At 50.6% G+C, this 22,198-nt stretch overlaps 2 protein-coding genes across 5 annotated transcripts in view; one reads left to right on the plus strand and one right to left on the minus strand.

Annotated features, from left to right (window-relative positions):
• Window positions 1–1,310: 1,310 nt before the first annotated feature.
• Window positions 1,311–10,003, plus strand: UBE2Q1 (ubiquitin conjugating enzyme E2 Q1). Its single transcript, XM_024925528.4, has 13 exons — window positions 1,311–1,765; window positions 4,022–4,126; window positions 4,454–4,558; window positions 5,201–5,251; window positions 6,812–6,952; window positions 7,164–7,248; window positions 7,520–7,580; window positions 7,801–7,891; window positions 8,007–8,065; window positions 8,167–8,215; window positions 8,494–8,589; window positions 8,982–9,048; window positions 9,517–10,003. Exons 1-13 carry the CDS (start codon window positions 1,439–1,441, stop codon window positions 9,546–9,548), a joined length of 1,269 nt encoding a protein of 422 aa, XP_024781296.2. The 5' UTR covers window positions 1,311–1,438; the 3' UTR covers window positions 9,549–10,003.
• Window positions 10,004–11,840: 1,837 nt separating this feature from the next.
• The window catches only part of TDRD10 (tudor domain containing 10), a 45,621-nt gene continuing 35,263 nt past the window's right edge, over window positions 11,841–22,198 (minus strand). For 2 of the 4 annotated variants that reach the window (XM_055101172.2, XM_055101165.2), the window contains 6 exons: window positions 17,894–17,936; window positions 17,139–17,229; window positions 15,875–16,022; window positions 15,468–15,613; window positions 15,040–15,194; window positions 11,842–12,580 (listed from right to left, as the gene is read on the minus strand). In XM_055101172.2, the coding sequence (XP_054957147.2) occupies window positions 12,432–12,580; window positions 15,040–15,194; window positions 15,468–15,613; window positions 15,875–16,022; window positions 17,139–17,229; window positions 17,894–17,936 (732 nt within the window). In that variant the 3' untranslated portion in view covers window positions 11,842–12,431. Of the gene's footprint in view, window positions 12,581–15,039; window positions 15,195–15,467; window positions 15,614–15,874; window positions 16,023–17,138; window positions 17,230–17,893; window positions 17,937–22,198 lie in introns of all 4 variants that reach the window. The other 2 variants (XM_055101169.2, XM_034936453.3) reach the window with 2 other exon arrangements.

Below are 22,198 nucleotides of genomic sequence, written 5' to 3' on the forward strand. Positions count from 1 at the left end.
ACTGTTCAGGCTGCCTAAACCAGATAAATGGCCCCAGGAAGACCAGGAACAGACTATAATCGTCTTTAAATACCCATACCCCAACTTGACCAAAGGAGGCCTCTGCAGAGGCAATTGAATAGTCTTCCAGCAAAGGCTAGCTCATTTTAGTACAAGTGGGAGAGAAAGGGGGCAATCTGACCAGTGGTTTAAGGGCTGAGTTGGCCCAGCAGAATTGACTAGGCCTTACCACAGGCTAATAACACCTGCCCTCGGCAAAACGAACGCCAGCTCGGGATTTCTGTAGCTTCAACCAGCTTTGTCCTTTGTCATAGTGCCACCTAGCGAGGGTCCGGAGGCACTACCTACTCCTGGCAGCTGCCAAGACCACTGCGACAAGGTGTTAGCCATTTAGGCCTAGGAAAGGGAATGGGAACCACCCGAGTCAGCACTCCTTCCATGACTCCGTGGAGGAAGCCCATGCTGTCCTTCCCCCAACCTCGTCCAGACCCATGGGGTCTGAAAAGCGCGAAAGGCCTGATATTAACTAACACTTGTACATAACACAGCAGTGATCTATTATCATTCCTCATTTTATGGTGTCCTCGCATCGAATCCCTCCCTGGCAATAGGAAAAACAGGCATCATTCTCATGAGAGCCATTGTACAGATGAGGAAACTGAGACTCGGCGGGAAAGTGGTTAACCCAAGGTCACAAAACGCCATCAGAGCCAGGGCTGGGAGGAGAATCCACGCCTCTTCCATTCCGGTTCCCGGCTCCTACCCCGACCACCCACCCGAGTGTGAAGACACAGCATGCCCACCCCCACGGGGAGCAGAGGCTCCAGGATCCTGCGCCGAAGACCAGCATGTGGGAGCAGGATAAAGACTGCACGGGGAAGACAGCACTTCTTTCTTCTCTGTCCATGGAGTGCCGGGCACGCTCGCCACGGCTCGGGGGCGGGGGAAGCGGCGCCCGCGGCAGGAAACAGCGTCCTGCGCGGGTAGCCCCTGGGAGCACGCGGCACCGAGTCACGTGAGAGGGGAGCGCAGGCGAAGGGGCGTCGCGCGCAAGCACGCACGACGTACGCAAACACGCACTGAGGCGCCCACAGAGGCAAGCCCCAGGCCCCGGGTCACATGTGGAGGGTGGCAGGCGAGAACAGGGGGGCGGGAAAGACGGAGAGATCACGTGGAGGAGGCCAGAGCAGGGAAGTCACGTGAGGGGGACGGAGGCGGGGCCGCCTAGGAGGAGGAGGAGGGGCGCGCGGCTTCCGGCGGCTGGGGGGGCCAGCGAGCGGAGGGGGGGGCCTGTCCCGGAGGTGGCGGCGGCGCCATCTTGGCGAAGGGGGGATCAGGAAGTGCGGACCGCGGCGGCGGCGGCGGCGGCGGCGGCGGAGCCCGGAGCGCAGGCCGGAGGCTCCCGGCCCGCCGGCCCCGGAGCGGAGCGGAGCGGAGGATGCAGCAGCCGCAGCCGCAGGGGCAGCAGCAGCCGGGGCCGGGGCAGCAGCTGGGGGGCCAGGGGGCGGCGCCGGGGGCCGGGGGCGGCCCAGGGGGGGGCCCGGGGCCGGGGCCCTGCCTGAGGCGAGAGCTGAAGCTGCTCGAGTCCATCTTCCACCGCGGCCACGAGCGCTTCCGCATTGCCAGCGCCTGCCTGGACGAGCTGAGCTGCGAGTTCCTGCTGGCTGGGGCCGGAGGGGCCGGGGCGGGGGCCGCGCCCGGACCGCATCTCCCCCCACGGGGGTCGGTGCCTGGGGATCCTGTCCGCATCCACTGCAACATCACGGTGAGGACCCCCTCGCGTGCGCCTCTGTGGGGGCCCCTTGTCAGGGACCCAGGATCACTCCATCCAGCTTTTTGCTCTCGAAGGACCTGGGAGGCCGAAGCCCCTCTCAGGGCTCAGTTCTTTCTCTCCAGGTTACATTTGTTTCTGCTGGTTGAGGTTATGCAGTGCACCCAGAATCTCTACCATTGACCCCAATAGCAAGGGACACCCCGACATATGGCGCCTAGACTACCCGTTTCCACGAACCCACCCACATCCCAAGGTTCATGATTTTGGCTCTTTTTGGCTACTCCTCCACAACTTTACCTTGCCACCTAGGAATGCGTCTTTCTTCCCCTTACTCTTATTTCAAGGTTTTAGGCCTCGGCACTGACCCTAACTGCAAAGACCTGGCCTGAAACTCACTGCACATTTCAGCGATGTCCCCTTCTCAGTAGTACCTCTGACTTAGGAGGTTGCCACCTGTGGGATCCCCGCCTAGGCATCCCTCATGCAGACCCTCTTGCTCTCTCAACTTCACCAAGTGATAGTTTGCAATTCATTGACTCCTCTTCCTTCTCTCCTTTGGATTCTTTTTCTGGTGTAACCTCTAACTCTCCTCTTTTTGCCTCAGCTGGTAGCAGTTCTGCCACTCCCCTCCCTGTTCCCTATGGATTTGTCCATTTGCCCTGGGTTGTTGCTTTTCCTGGTAATGATAGTGATGTGATGTGCGAGGGCTACCCCCATTTATTCTAAGCAGTAACAGTTGCATTTCTCCCCTGTGAGCGTCATTCCATCCTAGGCATACACCTTACATGTCTCCTGCCTGGTCTACCCTCAGACATCCCTTGAACAGAGAATTGGCTTCTGCTAATTTGGGAATGTCTGGTACTGCATGCTATAGCACTTATATTGGTTGATGTTACCTGCTGTGATGGTATTCTCTCTACCGGAGCAGTAGCTGAAATGGTAGCAGACAGTACTTTATCCAGGCAGGCAGACCTAATCGGAGTAGCCTGGGGAAAGGCAGAGTTGTGAATTCTCTGCTACTTGGGGGCCTGAATTCAACTTACTGGTGTTTTCTGTCCGTTTTCTCAATCAAACCAAGTTAAGATTTGGTGAGGTAAAGCCTCAGTTTGGATTGATTGGTGCCCCACCAAAACTCATATGTCCCATTTCTCTTTCATTTCCTTTCTTTTTTCCTGCTAGAAAGTTAAAATTGAAGGACTAGGAGTGGCTTAGTTAAGACTTGGGCATCTTTGATAATTATTTTTCCTCCAGCATTGAGGATTAGAGTCATGGCAATGCTAAGATACCCAGTAGAGGTGGATAAGGTTTCCCTGGCTTGTGTGGGAACCTCGAGTTAATTTTGTTCCTGAATTAAGCTTCTAATTCCTTAAGGGTAGGTTTGCCCCTATCCAGCTGCTCTTTCTGTTGCCAGAGGCCATTTACTGTGTTTGTCCCTGGCAGGAAGTTAAATTTAGGGGGTCCTCAGCCAGACTCCCCATGGCTATAAAGGAGACTTGGCCTAAACTAGCCCCCTTGGTTTGGGCAGAGAGGGAGTCTGGTCAGGCTGCATTTGGCACCGTGGCTCAGGAATGCTGGGAATGTCAGTAGCGTAGGCTTCTTTCTCCCAGCCTGCCATGTGGAGCCCTACAGCCCACGCCTGGACTGAGAAGGTGGCAGGTTCCCAAGGGAGAGGTGGGGAGAATTGGTTTTTGAGGGGCTCTTCTGGAAGTGGTGTGGGTAGATTCTTGCCAGTACCCTTTTACTCTTGGGTTCTGGAGATACAGTCTAGTTTTTATACTTCTTCCCTACTGAACTCTGCTTTTTTCACTTCAGTGTCATTGTGATGAGGTGATCCCTTCCTCAGCCGATTCTGGAGTTTGAAAAGCAAGCTTGGAGGACTGTTCTGGGTCCAGGGAGAACTTGAAGTCTAGAACTTGTATAGGCAGTGCAGGAGATGAGGAGTCCCCCTTCGCTGTTAGCCAAGTTTGGCTGTGCTAGGTTTCCTGGTTTGTACTCTCGAGGAAAGAAAGAAAAGGTTTCAGTCTGCTTCTCGGAAAGGGTCTTCCCAGGGACTGTTTTTCTTCCAGTTTAGAATTTGTTGTGAAGCTGCTTGGTTAGATGCTGACCTAAGTTGGGCTTTTATGTGTGTGTAGGGGGTGGGGGTGGGAAGCAAAGGGGCTAGAAGTCTTGGGGGGAAGAGGACAGGCAAAATCTGGCTTTTCCCAGAGTCACCCATTTTGATTGCTCTTATTGCTCTTTTCCCTTCAGGAGTCATACCCTGCTGTGCCCCCCATCTGGTCGGTGGAGTCTGATGACCCTAACTTGGCTGCTGTCTTGGAGAGGCTGGTGGACATAAAGAAAGGGAATACTCTGGTGAGGGGGCCACAGGGTAGGGGTACATTTTGTTCTTATGAGGCCCATGCCACAAAGGCATCCTGTGAAAGGGATCCTGAAAAGTGGACGGTACACAGCTAAACATTTAGGGGATGACCTCTCGGGGGAGTTGCTTACTGAAGCCAGAGGGAGACCCTGCATCGGCCCTGGGATTGGTCCATCAGGAGACTCATTCCCACAGCCACATGGCCCATAAGGCTTAGAGAACTAGTTATTGGTGTGGGGCCCGAACTAAGAGCTCATCCATGCACTTATCCAGATTGGAATGGGGAAGGAATTGATGTCTCTGTGCTCCCCTACCTGTAGCTATTGCAGCATCTGAAGAGGATCATCTCCGACCTGTGTAAACTCTATAACCTCCCTCAGCATCCAGATGTGGAGATGTTGGATCAACCCTTGCCAGCAGAGCAGGTGAGCAGCTGAGGAGCCTCGGGCCCTGTTGTGCAGAGTTGCCCCACAGGGTACTCAGTAAATAATTGAGACAAATCAGTAGTTTCTCTCCATCCCCACCGGCTTCCAAAAACATACACGTCTTATGACTCTCACCCTCGTTCTTCTCCAGATGGGAATCTTCTTTTGCTAAATGGGGCACTGGTAGCTTCATCTCTGATATCAAAATTCATTCTCATGGGCAGCATCCCAAATGTTGAAAGGGAGCGGGGGAATTTTTACCATTATCTTAGCAATAACAGTTGGTGGCCACTGGGGACCCAGGCCCCTTGGTGAGAACCAAGAATGCAATATCAGTCTAAAGAAGATCAAGTAAAGGAGGGGCTCTTAGGAAAATTAAACTAGGATTTAGGAGGTGGGTGACAGAGACAGCCATTTTGCTTTTCTTTTATTCTTTGGCAGTCATAGGTGAAAAATAATGGGCTGGTAGCAAAGCCATTCCCTGGGCTGTTGCTTCCACTCAGATCTGGCTGGTGGAGAGACTGGCAGCATTACAGGCAGGCGCACAACTTCCAGACCTGGGGGCTCAGGGGAGTAGGTTGGAGGCTGCATTCTAGCAAGCCACTGGGGCTCTGATCTCCATCTTTCCCCTCCTTGCTGCAGTGCACACAGGAAGACGTGTCTTCAGAAGATGAAGATGAGGAGATGCCTGAGGTAGGCTTGCCCCCTGAGGTGGCATTGGCTGGAAGCTCTTGCAGTCAGCAACATTGGTACCCATATCCAGAACTCCAGTCTAGAACTGGAGAGAGAAAAATATCAAAGGAATAAAGACAGATTTACTGACCTGGAGGAATAGCCAGTGTAGTAGAGGAGACAGGGCACCCATATCCAACCACTGAAGACAGGTGCAGCACAGTTCAAACCAAATACTGGGTAAGTTAATTTCAAATGGCTTTGGAGTCCAACAAACCTGTGTTTGCATCCTAGCTATCCTAATTGAGGAATTTTATGTAATCTCACTAAGCTACAGTTTTCTTATCTATAAAGTAGGATTATAATACCTACTGCATATGGTTGTCTTGAGATTAAATGAGGTGTTATATATAAAATGCTTCAGATGATACATGATAAATGCTGAACAATCTATCTGATATATTCTCTAAAAACATACAGAATATAAAATCATGGTTAGGAATTTGAGCTTTAGAGCTAGACAGAACTTGACTGAATCTTAGCTCTGCTAAGAGCTGTGACTTTGGGCATGATAATTGATCTCACTAGACTCAGCTTCCGCATCTATAAAATGGATAATGATAGAATAATGAGTGGTGGTGGTAAGAATGAAATGAGCTAGTATCTGCGGCACCTAGGACAGAACCTGGCATGTAATAAACACTCAGTAGACATTACCTGCTGGTGTGGTAATTAGGTATGTCCTGCCAGATATGGGGAGATCACTGATTACTTTTATTTCCTAGCATTAGACTAATATCCCAGGTTCTATAACCCTGTAAGGTTCTTGAGACTGGCAAAGGGCTGACGACATGAAATTTACTCCTCCCAGATAGTGGACAGCCCTCTGGGCCACACCCCCAACATCTGGCTGAGGGGCTGAACCCTACATAGGTTCTCCTCCTTCCCTATGCTCAGTGAGCTAGTTGCTTGCTCACTTAGAGCAGGATGAATAAGGGGCTAATTCTGTTCTTGACCTCTTCCATATATCTCTCTGGACATCCTTTCTCATTTTCATCTGGCAGTGCGTGCCTCTGCATACCTGATTCATGCCCTGCATTTGTAGCGAGGAGAGGAGATGTAATGATTCAGGTTTCTCCTTTAGGCTTGGGGCCCTGAGAACTCCCGGGTGCAATAGTCACCTGGTGAAACATGAGCTTTGAGTCACAGGGTCAGGCCCAAGTCATTTCTGCTAGGAATTAGGGAAGAGTTTCTGCTGCCAAGGGAGTTTTAGGAACAGTTGGAGCAGGGTCAGTCCAGGAAACAAGAGGGCTAAGTCCCTGCCTCGATCTCAGCTGCAGCTCTGCTCGTTTCCGAAGTCCTTGCTGTAGCTTGAGAGCTGAAGATTTAGACTGTGGAGGGAATGGGGCTGGAAATTGTTCTAAAAATGGAAAGCACGTTGCGTTTATAAGACTGCTAGATGGACTGCTTCACTTTAACTTTTGGCTCTTCGCCATATGGGACTGGGAAGGTGATGGTCATTCTCTAACCTGTGTCGGTTTTTTTCCTTTTCTTTTCACTCCCACCCCACACCTCCTCCAGGACACAGAAGACTTAGATCACTATGAAATGAAAGAGGAAGAGCCGGCTGAGGGCAAGAAATCTGAAGATGATGGCATTGGAAAAGAAAACTTGGCCATCCTAGAGAAAATTAAAAAGAACCAGAGGCAAGATTACTTAAATGTACGTGCCTTCTAGAGAGAGGCTGGTGAAGGGGTTGGTGGGAAATGGCTGGGAAGTAGTAGGCCGTCGCATCTCAGTATGGAGAGCAGACTCCTTTTTTGTGCCTAATCCTTTCTTAAATCCTGGGCAAGCTGCCAGACTGCCCCTAAGGTCTAACGTGTGTTTATAAACCACACGACCAAGGAATGTTCCTGTCATCCGTCCCTCACAGGGTGCAGTGTCTGGCTCGGTGCAGGCCACTGACCGGCTGATGAAGGAGCTCAGGGATATATACCGATCACAGAGTTTCAAAGGCGGTGAGTTTGCCCCAGAGAGGGGCCTGCACAAGAGTCACCCATAAAGAAGGGTATGGTGGCAAGGGGCCCAAGAGGTTCTGGGGTCCAGGAGTGCTTATGAACTTTTCAGGCCAAGAATGGAGCTCCTCAAGCCAGTGGCTTGGTTGCATGTCCATCTGTGGTGAACCTAGAGCTGTTGATCTTTTTCTCTCAGTCTGGGAAAGGGGTCTGCATTAGAGACCACTCACCACCTGGACCATCCTACTAACACCTGTTTTTTCCCTCCTTCCAGGAAACTATGCAGTCGAACTCGTGAATGACAGTCTGTATGATTGGAATGTCAAACTCCTCAAGTGAGTGGGGACTCTGGGATTGGAGAGGAAGTTGAGGAGGAGTGTGAGTGGGGCTACTGTGGTGGGATCTCCAGGGCAGCCCCATCCAGCATTTTCATTCAGGGTCCCGGAGCGGGTATGGGCAGTGGTTTGGTAGTCTGCTGCCAGCCAGGGCAGGGGAGCCCTTATGAAGCTCCTGAGGTGGAACCAGGCATCTGAGCCCAGGCTTGTTGCTTCTTAGAGTTGACCAGGACAGCGCTTTGCACAACGATCTCCAGATCCTCAAAGAGAAAGAAGGAGCCGACTTCATTCTACTTAACTTTTCCTTTAAAGTAAGACTTTTCTTTTCCAGTCTCTCCCTCTGGCCTAGGCTGCCCAGTCTGCCTGACAGTCCTGTGGAGGATGCTGGCCTCCCTCCCCTGATTGTCGTCTCTCTCTCTCTCTCAGGATAACTTTCCCTTTGACCCACCATTTGTCAGGGTTGTGTCTCCAGTCCTCTCTGGAGGGTGAGTGGCTGGCATGCGGAAGAGGGCATCTCCTCTGGCAGAGGGCGGGGAAGAGACTTGGAGATTTTGTCAGGCACAGCTGACTAACCTTTCTCATGCAGGTATGTTCTGGGCGGAGGGGCCATCTGCATGGAACTTCTCACCAAACAGGTGAGCCTGTCTCTCCTCCTTGGCCAGGCCGGCCTGGGCGGGGATTGTCTGAGCTTTACAGCACACACCCCTACGGGCTGGGTGATAGACATGATGTGGCCCTTTCATTCTGCTGGGCTGGGTCTGCACCCACTGACCTAGACAGACAGGTGGTGGCAGTGCTGGGAGCAAAGGGCAAGGGCCCTCCTATAGACACAGCTGATTGCCCAGAGGACAAGCATGAGGGTTCTCTGGAAGCTCCGTCTGGACCTGCTTGCCTTGTCCTTCCCTTCACCCAGGGCTGGAGCAGTGCCTACTCCATAGAGTCAGTGATCATGCAGATCAGTGCCACACTGGTGAAGGGGAAAGCACGAGTGCAGTTTGGAGCCAACAAAGTAAGGATCCTGGTCCTGGGGCTGGTGGGGCTGGGTGGAGCCAAGTACACTTGGGGCCACTAGCAGGCCAAGGCTGCCTTCTTTAGAGGAATGAGCATAAGGCCCCCGGGCTGGTGGCATTGGATGAGAGGGCCTAGGGTGCCCACAATGGAACAACTGTGCCTTGGCCCCTAGGGGCACCCCTAGGACTTTTGGGAGGTTTCGGGTCTGGAAAAGGAAGACTATGGGATTATGCCTCCAAGGGACCTCGAAGGTGGAGGGTACTTAGTGTTTTACTAGACCACAGTGCTGGGAGCTGGGACTCTGGGGTCTCTGGGTGACAGCCTGCAGAAGGTGAGGGGCAGTAAGGCCACAGCTAGCCATGGCCTGATCTGGTGGCTTCCTCTCCCCAGTCTCAATACAGTCTGACAAGAGCACAGCAGTCCTACAAGTCCTTGGTGCAGATCCACGAAAAAAACGGTGAGGCTGGAGCCAGGACTCAGGAGATTCGGACACTTGCCACACCCAGGTTTTCACTTCCAGCCACAGAGCAAGAACCCCTTCTTTTGGTTTCTGATACTCAACCACCCATTAACACAGCACCTGCCCCAGTTCTCCCAGGAGGGACTGGCGGTGGCTAACATTCACAACCTCTTCCAGAAACACACCAAAATGATCATATCACCGATAAACTTGGTGCTACCCCCTTCTCGACCACCTTTTGAAAAAGCTCATCTAACTCTCCCATCATCTCAGGTTGGGCACATCATTCCCCCTTCTCATCTCCAGGTATGCAGGCTCTCAGCTTCCCATACACCTCTCCCCACACAGCATAGCCCTCCCCAATATCCTCTTATCTCTGCCACTGGAGACGTCTTCAGGGATTGGGGCAGGACAGGGAGGGTGGGCCTGAACCTTCACCTCACTGACCATTCCATTTCTTTGCAGGCTGGTACACACCCCCAAAAGAAGACGGCTAACCCTGGAGTATCACCCTTCCTCCCTCCCCAGGCACCACTGGACCAATTACCTTTGAATGCTGTATTTGGATCTCACGCTGCCTCTGTGGTTCCCTCCCTCATTTTTCCTGGACGTGATAGCTCTGCCTATTGCAGGACAATGATGGCTATTCTAAACGCTAAGGAAAAAAAACAAACACAGAACTGTTTCAAGTACTCAAGACTGACTTACAGACCAACCAACCACCTTGCTGGAACCCTTGCTAGCAGGCATTCTTATAAAAGAAACTTTCGAGCCTCCTTATATTGCTGGAAACTCAGCTGTGCTCCAGACTAGAGCCTCCTTACCTATGCTATGGATTTTTAATTTATTTTCTCTTATTTCATGTACACTGCTTTTTTTGGTTACAGTGTATGATGGATGTGTATGAAAAAAATGTATCTTTGGGAAAACAATTACAGTTTGTTAATTTGAAGATGCTGGTCTTGACTCATCTTTATTTTTATTCGCACATCCCACCCCATCCCCTGAACTACTTGGGAGGTGGGGAGGGGTACGAGTCCACTGTTGCTTTGGTAGAGATGAGAGGCCGCATTTTGCTGCTAAAGCAAGAGAAACTTGGAGCTGAAGCACACACCTGGTCTGCCCCTAGATTTCTCCTCAAGGCCTCTGGAGCAACCAGCACTTGCCCCCTTGGAATGCAGAGCCTGGCCTGCCAAACTACAGTGTGGTAGGCTGAAACGATGGTGTTAATTCTTAGGACTACTTTTCTAGTCACAGATGTTTTCAAATTTCTAAGAAAAAGAAAGAAAATGAGGCTCAAGAGGCTGCTTCGTAGAATTCCTTTTGAATGAATTGAGTGGGGATGGGGACACAGTCTCCAAGTGTGTATGTGGTCTTTTCTGATCTCAGCTGTGTGGCTGCAACTCTTCGCTGTTCATTGGTTCCTCTCCTGGAAAGTGGCTTCTAACCAGCACTGGATGGTGATCATTGGTAAGCTTTGCTCACCTCCCTCTATCTTGCTTCATTTGGCTTTATCAAAAAGAACAGACCTAGCTCTGAATTTGTTTGGCTTGGGAAATTATGGATTCTTTCAAGCCACTCCCACAAGGTGGGTCCTACTAGAAAGGGTTAGCATTTTAAGGGGGGTTGTTCTATACACCTGTGTCCTTACCCCAGGCTCAGGAACTGCCAGGGAGGGAAGATGAGGTGGGGAGTCTGTACTGAGATGGAACTGTCAGTGCTGTGTTGTATGTACTTGCTGTTGTAAAAGTTTGGGCATGACTTTGCATCTAGCGGGTGCTGCCTGCATCTCTTTGTCTGTAAGCTTGCTCTGGGACTCAGCCTCTTAGGACCTACGATGGCCAGCAGCTCTCATTAAGAGTGAAATGACAGAGGCCAAGGATGGCCAAGTGAAGACCCAAGTCTCAGAAAACCCAGACTTGGGACAACTGCCTGGGAACTAGGATGCTAGAGCAGTTCTGTAATGCTTTGAGACACAGCAATTTTCACATTGGCCATTCTTTCCCCTCCCCTACCCCTTTTCTTTTGAGGGACTTTTAATGTTTGCTGCTTTAGGTGGATGGAGAGTCCACCAGTCCCACTCAATGCTGCTCTAACTCTACCCACACCCACCTAATTAGGGGTGCTAATAAAACATATGCTGAGGTTGAGATAAAGACGGGACATAAGGGGAAAATTCATTCCATAGAGCTGAAATCTGGTTTTCAAGGCCTCTGTGGCTTTCTTCTGAACTTACCACCAGCCCTGGCTGGAATGTAGATTGTGTTTTTAGTAATGTGTACTGTGAGCTGTCTTCTGTATAATGTATTTTGTAATGTATTTTTCTCATCTACCAAAGGATGAAACAAATAAAATTATTTAAATAGTTTGGCTCTAATAAAATTATTTGAAGAAACAGTGGGGTTCCTGTTCACTTGACATAGAGGGAAGTGCCTGCCCCTGTGAGTTGCATAACACCAACTAACTCTAAGAGAATCCTCCATTTTTCTTGCCAAACCCAGCACTCCCTTTTATGACCTTAAGTTTAGGGTTCTAATAAAGTACAAAGTATAAAAAAGAAACAAGGCCATATCATCATGAAACAATTTTCTTCTCCCACTTAGAAGGCAAGGAGAAATGAAACTAACTCTTAGGTTGTTCCCCTACACTTCAAACATGTATCTATATCCCAGGCAGGGTTTGCATGGCCCAGAGCCCACACTGGCAGGCTCTAATCTCACTGCAGCAGTTTTAGAGGGCACGGCAGGGCAGTGGAAGGGTGGCTGGAAAGAAGTATCAATCACTCCAAACTCATGAAACATGCCAACATTTATTTGCTCATTGGTTAAATATTCTCTACCTATTCTACATGGAATGCCAGGAAAACCAGCAGAGGGCTTCTCCATTATCCAGAATCTGTTAGGACCACTTACATCATGCTCTGGGGTGCAAAGAAGAGACACAAGAAAGACCATCCCAGCTGCCTCAGGCTTTCAACCTAATGGTAGTTTCCTATGTTTGGTTCAAATGTTCATGCCAAGTTGGGGAACTGAAGACACATGACAAATGAGACTTCACTCTCTTTTGAGAGGGAAGCTGGGAGTAAAAGCAAAATTGAATCAATCCTGGGCACAGTCTGGTCTTTTTCACCTCCCAGGCCTCAAGAGTGAAAGGGGTACGAGAAGACAGGGCAGGTGGCCTCTGGATCCGTGGCAAACAGGAGAGGGAACATGCTGAGGGAAGCCCCGTTATTTAGACTCTTCAAACTTTAGGATGTGCGACTGGAAGAGAAAGACAAAGCCTTGGTGGGAAGGAAGGCCCACCCCAGCCAGTTCACCCAACCCCTCAGATAACCAGTTCGTTTGATCTAAAAGAATGCCAGGTAAATACTGTGTCCAGGCCTAGGCAGCAGCCTGCTGCAGACACCCCAAGGGCACGAGTGGAGGGACAACAGCCAAGTTAGATGCAGGAGCAGTTACCGCCGAGTTCAAAGCACCAGTGATTTTCCCTTTGAGGATTCGATGGACAACCTCATACGAACTCAAAATGTCTGCAAAACAAGACACAACAACAAAACCTCAGTGGCACGGGGTTGGGCAGGAGGAGCAAAGGAGGGAAGCAAAAGGCGGGGGCTGCAGGGAAAGTGCTCTGGCCGCCAACCAGCTCCAACCAGCAAGTCTCTGCTAGTTCCTGCTAAATCCCTGCTGCCAGGATCAAATGAGATGATAAATGCTGAAAAGGTAGCATAGGGGGAGGGCAAAATAACAGCAGATAAAGGGAGGAGGCACTTGTTAAAATAATTACAGGGATCTGGGATTTTTAATGAGAAATTCTACTGGGGACAGAAAATCACGTTCACTGAACTCTGCTCTGAGAGTTCCGGCTGGATAGAAGAAGGTTAAAACCAGAGAGGTTTTCACCGTGAGACGCAAGCACTCTTACCTGCTGGAACCAGGCAGGGAGCTCACCAAAAACCCACCTTTCCCCAGGATGTCATCCCTCACGCAACTCCCACCATCCCACCAGAGTCCCCAAACTCTGGGACTGTTTGTATGTATGACACTGAATCACTAAGAGTCAGACCTAGGTTTCATCCCCAGCTATGCCATTTTCTTGCTATTAAGTATGAGTTCATTTCACTTTTCTGAGCTGTATTTTCCTCATCCATAAAGGGAGGAAAACTGACGCTTGTCTGACTTATCTCTGGGTTGGGGACTCTGGCCCTTCTGACAGGCTGGGAGCTGCACTTTGAAACAGGAAGCTCCTCTTCCCTGGGTCACCTGAAGAAGCTCCTGATGCCTGGCTGTTCCCAGCCTGGGCAGCAGGGACCCTCTTCATGCAATGACCCAAGACAACCTCTGGGTGGTGCTCCCTGCCCACTGGGCACAAGCCCCACCAGCCTCCCAGGAAGCCTTGGCCCTGCACAATTGGGAGATGCCTTTCCATCTTTAAATATATATATAATATATATTACATATTATATATTATATGTTACATAATATATTATATATATTACATAATAAATATAATATATACGTAATATATAAATTACATTATATATATTATATATATATATATATATATTTTGGCCGGGTGCGGTGGCTCGCACCTGTAATCCCAACACTTTGGGAGGCCGAGGCGGGCAGATCACGAGGTCAGGAGTTCCAGACCAGCCTGACCAACACAGTGAAACCCCGTCGCTATTAAAAATATAAAAATTAGCCAGGCATAGTAGCACATGCCTGTAATCTCAGCTACCCAGGAGGCCGAGGCAGGAGAATCGCTTGATCCCGGGAGGCAGAAGTTGCAGTGAGCTGAGATCACGCCACTGCACTCCAGCCTGGGCGACAGAGCAAGACTCCATCTCAAGACTTAGTTTGTCTGAGGGCTGGGCACGGTGGCTCACAGCTGTAATCCCAGCACTTTGGGAGGCCGAGGTGGGCGGATCACGAGGTCAGGAGTTCGAGACCAGTCTGGACAACATAGTGAAACCCCCTCTACACTAAAAAAAAAAAAAAAACAAAAAAAAAAAACTAGCCGGGTGTGGTGGTGCGTGCCTGTAATTGGGAGGCTGAGGCGGGAGAATTGTGTGAACTTGGGAGGCGGAGGTTGCAGTGAGCCGAGATTGCGCCTCTGCACTCCAGCCTGGGCGACAGAACGAGACTCCATCTCAAAAAAAAAAAAAAAGACTTAGTTTGTCTATAAAACGTTTCCATCTCAGCTAAGCGCGGCAGCTCATGCCTGTCATCCCAGCACTTTGAGAGGCCAAGGTGGAAGGATTGCTTGAGCCCAGGAGTTTGAGGCTGCAATGAGTTATGATTATGCCACTGCACTCCAGCATGAGCAACAGAGTGAGACCCTGCCTCTGAAAAAAAAAGAAATTTTTTAAATAAAACTTTTCCATCTTACTTCCTGTGTATGTGTATGTATGCTTCTTCACCTCCACTTCTCCTGACTGCCCCCTAAAACATTCTTTCATCCTTTTACATTTCACCTAACTTCGATCTTGAGAAGGGGCCTCTTCATTTCCACCTATGGAGAAATCCACAGGTGTCTGAAGCTAAATGAATCACATTAGGAGAGTGCAGTGCTAAGTGCTGTGCTCTGGCGTCTAGCACTGGCATTCGAGTGCTAGTTTTCTTCTATGGCAGAATCTTTTTCCAGTGAAATCTGAAGCAACACGCCAAGTATGTAAAACAGATGAAAGCTGAGCAGCTCTGGTGGAAGCAGGGGTGGGAAATCTGCCCTCTTCTCTCCCCTTCCAGAGAACTCAGCCTTTGGGCAGCATCTGAGGTCCCTGTTGGGATCTTGGGCTCCAGATCCCAGGCATGAAAACCAACACTTGAGAGGCAGCTTTGCAGGGGTCATATGCTGAAAACTGGGGTTGGGTGGAAAGAGAGACTGAAGCACCTTGGCCACCCACTATGCTGTTTCCTGTTCAGGACCCAGAAGCAACCATGGCTTCTCCTGTCCCTGAAACCCTTGGGAGGAAGATAGAAGATGTCTCACCTTTCTCCAGCATGAATGGCTGAGTCAGGGGTGGGATGGTCCAGAAGTCGTCGCTGTCTAGGCTGCGCAGAGACTGCACAGGGATGGTGGCCAACTGTCCAAAATCAATGAACATGACCACAGCCCAGGTGTCCACCCTGTCCAGCACCCAACACCTGGCAGAGGAAAAGAGAAAGAGGACAATCATTCCGCCTAGTGCCATGCACAGCAGTCCTCAACAAAGTGGATGTGAAAGTGGAGGTAGGAGGGAGGAAGAGCGAGTTTGCTCTGTTTCTCCCCAATCCTTGAGTGAGGAAATAAGGATAAAGATGATTTTGAGAGAAGAAGCCACAGGAAAAAAAACCAGAGCCCAAAGGAAGAGAATGCAAGAAGGGAGCATTTTCCCTGCACACCTCTCCCATAGACTCTACCCCTGCCCAGGCACACACCTGTTCCAGGCGTGTCCATAATCCCCCAGGTGGTACTCTGCCAGACAGCGAGTCCCGCGCGTAACGGTGGAGCCCTCCAGGTAGGGCTGCTGCTCCTCCGCCTGAGCCAGGGTGCTAAACAGAGCCTGCATGTTCTGGTGCAGAGCCTGCGGGGTGCAAAACGCAACGGCCCCACTGCCTGCACTGCATTACAAATCTGCCTCTGTAGACGTCACCTGTTATGTTAGCACCGCTAATCCGTCCCAAGGCCATCAGGTATGAGGTGGGAGAGAGAACGAGACTTAACCCAGGATCAGACTGTAGTTACCCTGCATCTCCACCACTGACCGGCCCCGTCGCCATCCCCACCCTAGGGAGGCCACGCAGGAAGGCACAGGAGCCTGAGGGGGCCAACAACCAGTCCATACCTCAGTGATGTGCATGGCCCAGAAAAACGGGGTCTTCGGGACGATACTCGTCACCAGCAGCCCCGCCTCCCCACGGACGCTATGGATGAGTGCCAGCCAACTCAGGTCTCGGAAGCATTCCCTCAGGAGCAGCACCAGGAAGGACCCTCTGCGGGAAGAGCAAGGGGAGCAAGGAAAGGAACGACTGGACCAACGCCTGTCCTCCAGGAGGCTGAACTGCCTGGGGGATGAGTCCCCTAAGCAGAAGGGCTGTGCCCACCCCCTCTAGGGTGGGAGCTAAAGCCAGTTCCCAAGTAATCCCAGTCCACGGCAGAGGAAAGGAAGGGCCATTCTGGGGGCGTAGGAGTTGAAGAGTTCAAGAAAAGGAAGCAGCAGAGGGAAACAAAAACACATTGAGAAACTCCGAGAGAGGTGGACAAAAGTCCTCAGTGGGTAGATTTGGGGCCTCCTAAGTGATTCACGAGCCTCTAAATGATGCAGGTGTGGACTGTCCACCATGCAGGATATGCCTTCCATCCCAAAGCTGCTCCTCCCCTGCGTCTACACACATTCCAAATGTCACCCTGCTGCTCCACTAACTCAATTACCTGCCTAAACCACACGGGGCTAATGACACCCTACAGCATTTCAAGTCAAACTGAGTATTCTGGCACTCTTGACATTAAGAACGGTATCCGCTGTTAAAGCAAAGCAGGGGACATGGTGGGCATGATGATCTCATGGCATCCAGGGCAGGGGACGGTCACAGGCCTTTGCTGTACATAAGTGGAAGCTGATTTTATCATTTTGTTTTATTTATTTATTTATTTTGAGATGGAGTCTCACTCTGTCGCTCAGGCTGGACTGCAGTGGCACAATCTCGGCTCACTGCAACCTCTGCCTCCTGGGTTCAAGCGACTCTCCTGCCTCAGCCTCCCAAGTAGCTGGGACTACAGATGCCCACCACCATGCCCGGCTAATTTTTGTATTTTTAGTAGAGATGGAGTTTCGCCATGTTGGCCAGGCTGGTCTTGAACTCCTGACCTCAAGTGATCCACCCACTTTGGCCTCCCAAAGTGCTGGGATTACAGGCATGAGTCACTGTCCCCGGCTGGGAAGGTGATTTTATAAGTCAGTGTGGGTCACAGCCTTACAGCCTGGGTCTGACACAGGAGTTCCCGAAAACTATCCCCCACCCCAGTACTATCCTTGTCCCCACTCTCTGGGGGACAGAGGATGTCTGTAATCGCCATTTGCCCTGGTGGTCTTTCTATACCTTGCTCACCTCATTTCCAACGGGACTGCAAAGAAGGCTGCCCTCAGTTTCTCTGTCTCACACAGGTCAACAGGAGCTTTAGGAGCGAGCTGTATAATAGCTAGAAAGCAGAAGACTAAGTCCTGGAGGCACCAGAACTACCCAGAGAGGAATTGCTCCCCTAACCCACAAGAGGCCTTGGCCCTGCCCTCCAAGGAAGCATAAAATGGGCCAAGAAGCTGCACCCTCCCACTTCTCAGTCTCTAGATTCTCATCTGGGCGGGAAGGGTCAGTCGGATGATATTCTTTAAGAAAGCATCCTAGGGCTGGGTATGGTGGCTTGCACCTGTAATCCCAGCACTTTGGGAGGCTGAGGTGGAAGGATCACTTAAGGCAAGGAGTTTAAGACCAGCCTAGGCAACACAGCAAGACTCCATCTCACAAAAAATTTTAACAATTAGCCAGGCATGGCGATGCACACCTATAGTCCTAGCTACTGTGGAGGCTGAGGAGGGAGGATGGCTTGAGCCCAGGAGTCTGAGGCTGCAGTGAGCTATGACCATGCCGCTGCACTATAACCTGGGTGACAGAGGAAGATCTTGTCTCAAAGAAAAAATGAAAGCAAGCAAGCAAGCATCCTAGAGGAAGAAAGGGAAAAGGGATATTTCTACACTAAGGGTCATCAGGGGACTGAGCTGGAAGGGAGGCTGCAGAAGGGGCTGGAAGAGGTCCATTAGGAGCTGCAAAGCCACATCCTGGGAAAGGATGGCAGCGCAGAATCTCACCGGCGGTTTTGCCAAATCCTTCACCAGAAGCCTTCTCCAACACCTGGGAAGAAAAATGAAAGGTCTCACTCAGCCATGGTGGCATTTGTTTTATTGATTTCTATGTTGAATCACTCCAGGTAGACTGGGAGACAGAGCATCGGCAGCCCCTGTTCTGACTCCGACTTTAGAGCTGACTTTTGAGATATCCGTCCACTCTCTCCATCCTCACGGCATCCTGAGCCAACCCAAAGAAAAGACGATCAGAAGCAGGGAAGGCAGGGAGCAGGGCTGCTGCCAGGGAGCACTCATCTGGAGCTACCGTCACAGAATGAGCTGCCCAGCAGCCTTCCCCAGACAGGGGCAGAAAGCACCACCAGAACGCTTATCCTGGTGCCCTACTGGCACTACCTGCAGGGAGGAAAAGAAGTAGTAGCGGTCACCTGATGCAGGGCTGGGTGGGGACAGAAAGGCCTGGGTGCCCTGCCACTCCCCACAGCCCTGCAGCCCCCAACCCATGCTGGTCTCCCTCTCTCCGCTGTTCTCACCTGAAAAACCCCCAAGCCTGGGGAAACCCAAGTATCTATCCCCCTTCCCACTGCCCTGCATCCAGGCCTTTCCATCCTACCACCACCACCCACGCACCTTGACTTTCCTTCTCTCCAAAGGACCTCATGTCCTCTCCTTTCTTCAAAATGCCCACAACCCCTGCCCATTAACTTGCCTCTTCATCAGAGGGCAAACGGGAAGCAATGAGACAGGACGCCCTCTTCTCCCCACCCCCACCACCAACCCCTCTCCCGCTCCTGCCCTCCCCGCCATCCCTCCCCTGCATGGACCTGCTCCCTCCCGCTCTGGCTCAAGCCCTCACCCTGCAGACCCACCCTGCTGCTCCTCCAGCACTGTCTCCCTCCCGTGTGAGCCTTTTCCACAGGAAACAAGCAGGCTCTGACACCCATTTGGAAAGACTCTGACTGACCTCACAGCTCCCCCAATTCCTGCTTCTGTGCTCCTCTCACTGCAACTCCACAGTTTCACGGTCTCTGTGCTGTTTACCTCCACACTCTCATCTCCTCTCAGGCTTCCCCAAAATGGCCCTGCACAAAGTCAGCATGAACAGTCACGCTGCCAAATCCAATGGTCACTTCCCTGTTCTGAATCCACCTTCAGTATTCCCTCTGCTCCCTCTTTGCAGAAACGCATCTCTTGGCATCACATGTATCTGGTTCTCCTTCTCTTTCCCTGGCTGGCCTTCTCAGTTCAACTGCTCAACACTGGCACATCCCAGGACTTGTCCTCAACCCATCCACCTTCTCTCCAAGGCCATCTCCAGTGCAACGGTTTTAGGTATCAACAATGTACCATGGACTCTCGAAGCTGCAGCCCCAGCCCTCATCATTCTCTGGAATTCCACTCACATGTGATGTCCACTTGACAGGACAGTGAAGAGGTACACAGACTTAGCATGTCTGCAACAGACCTGCCCAAGGAGCCTGCAATCATGAACAAATAAAGCAGACCCTCCCCAGCCTAGCTTTCTCCATTTGAGTGAACGGCATCTTTTTTTTTTTTTTTTTTTTTTTTTTGTAGAGATGGGGTTTCACCATGTTGCCCAGGCTGGTCTTGAACTCCTGGGCTCAAGCAATCCGCCTCCCTCAGCCTTCCAGAGTGCTGGGATTCCAGGCATGAGCCACTGTGCTCAGCCTACCGCATCACTACCTACAGAGCAGTTCACCCAAGTTCTCTCTCCCAAGCTCCCTACGTCAAATTCATCAGCAAGCCAAGCTACCTCCTCCTCCAAGACACACCCGAGCCCATGAACATTTTTCTCTGTGTCCATACCCACCACCCCAGTACTCGCCATCTCTTACCAGAATAACAGTGACAGCAAACAGGGAGCTCTGCTGTGGCACCTGCCCCCACAATCCAATCACCTGAGGACTGTGATCTTTTTCAAACAAAAAGTAGATCACATGACATCACTGGTTAAAATCTTCCAACATCTCCCCATCGTGCTTACAAATAAAACCCAAAGTCTTGACCTTGGCTCTCAAGGCTGTACCAATGGATGCCCCTTCCCAGTGACCTCTCTGCCTACTCCCCTCCCCTTCACCCACCAGGCTCATACCTTGGGCCACTTGCAGGCCTCCCTCTGCCTGGAATGTTCTTAATCTGGTCTTCCAAGTGGCTGGCTCTGAGCTGGCATTCAGATCTCAGTAGAGATGTCACTACCCCGCAAAAGAGGCCCCCCTAAGAACCATCTAAAGAAGTGACCTCTCACTCTTCATCACATCATCATATTTTAGTTCTCCGGCTGCTACTCATTATCTGGTATTTTCTTGTTTGTCTCTTTTACCACTGGAATGTAAACATCACAAGAACAAGAATGACAAGTGTCTTTCAACAATTACCTTGATCGTGGAGGTAACACCAGGGCCTAGGAAATGCCTGGTGCATATTAAGCTCTCAGTAAATATGTGCTGAATGAAAGAATCAAATAAGAAATGACCTAGGGGCTGGGTACTGCGGCTCACGCCTGTAATCCCAGCACTTTGGGAGGCCTAGGTGGGCAGATCACATGAGGCCAGGAGTTCGAGACCAGCCTGACCAGCCTGGCTAACATGGAAAAACTCTGTCTCTACTAAAAATACAAAAAATTAGCTGGCCGTGGTGGCGGGTGCCTGTAATCCCAGCTACTAGGGAGGCTGAGACAGGAGGATTGCTTGAACCCGGGGAGGCGGAGGTTGCAGTGAGCCGAGATTGTGCCATTGCACTCCAGCCTGGGTGACAAAGTGAGACTCTGTTTAAAAAAAAGAAAAAAGAAAAGAGAGACAAGAAAGAAAGAAATGACCTAGGGCAAATTCTTCACTCTCTAAATCTTGGTTTCCTCTTCCACACCAGGAATCCCACCTGTCTTGATGTGAGGATTTAGTTGGGCTCAGGACAATGACATGCAGTTGGTACTAAGAAACAGAAGCAGCACAACACAGCAGTTACAAGTACGGATTCAAGAGTCAGGCTGTCTGGACCCCAATCCTGGTTGGGAGATTGGCTGCTTAAGTCTGGGTGAGTTACTTGGTGTTCACATCTGCAGAACAGGAGAGTTAACAGCACCTACTGCTGTAATTAAATGAGTTCATACGGTAAAACAATTAGAGAGTGAGTCCTCAGTGCAAGTTAACTACTGCTGTCAATCAATGAGACCCAAATTGAACCTTTCCTCGCTAAACCAACCACGTTCTGCCTCTCTTCTTTACCCATAACAAAGCCAAGCCACGGTGCTAAAAATTGGTCCCCTGTAGGCAAGCACATAAGGTGCCTTTTTATTCAGAATCTCCTAAGGCAGTTTTTTGTTTTTTTGTTTTTTTTGAGATGGAGTCTCGCTCCGTCACCCAGGCTGGAGTGCAGTGATGCAATCTAGGCTCACTGCAAGCTCTGCCTCCCAGGTTCATACCATTCTCCTGCCTCAGCCTCCCGAGTAGCTCAGACTACAGGTGCCCACCACTATACCCGGCTAATTTTTTGTATTTTTAGTAGAGATGGGTTTTCACCGTGTTAGTCAGGATGGTCTCCATCTCCTGACCTCATGATCCGCCCGCCTCAGCCTCCCAAAGTGCTGGGATTACAGGCATGAGCCACCGCACCTGGCCTTTTTTTTTTTTTTTTTTTTTTGAGATAGAGTTTCGCTCTTGTTGCCCAGGCTGGAGTGCAATGGCATGATCTCGGCTCACCGCAACCTCTACCTCCCAGGTTCAAGCGATTCTCCTATCTCAGCCTCCTGAGTAGCTGGGATTACAGGCATGCGCCACCATACCCAGCTAATTTTTTGTGTATTTAGTAGAGACGGGGTTTCCCCTTGGTTGTCAGGCTGATCTCGAACTCCTGACCTCAGGTGATCCGCCCACCTCGGCCTCCCAAAGTGCTGGGATTACAGGCGTGAGCCACGGTGCCTGGCCTCTCCTAAGGCAGTTCTAAATACCAACCCCACAAACCAATTATCACTAGTGGTTTCAAGCTAAAAATGATTATTAATACAGAAGCATTTCACATCATTTTTGGTCTAATTATTATTCCCTAATGATTTAAGTGATAAATATAACAAGCCCGTTTTGACAGTTTGTAAAATTAAGTTCCAGAGGAAAATCTACATAATTATCATCCAACAGCCACAGCAGGCACGTCACCTAAACACAGACCTCCAATTTCCGACGTGTCTGTAATACAAAGGTGGCCACACGGAAGCCACAGACATCAAGGCAGCACCTCAATAGCTGCAAGAGCAGCTAATTTTAATTAAGTTCCATTGTTGCTACAAGCATGGTCACC

The sequence above is a fragment of the Pan paniscus genome, chromosome 1 (assembly GCF_029289425.2).
Source record: "Pan paniscus chromosome 1, NHGRI_mPanPan1-v2.0_pri, whole genome shotgun sequence".
NCBI classification, from domain to species: Eukaryota; Metazoa; Chordata; class Mammalia; order Primates; family Hominidae; genus Pan; species Pan paniscus.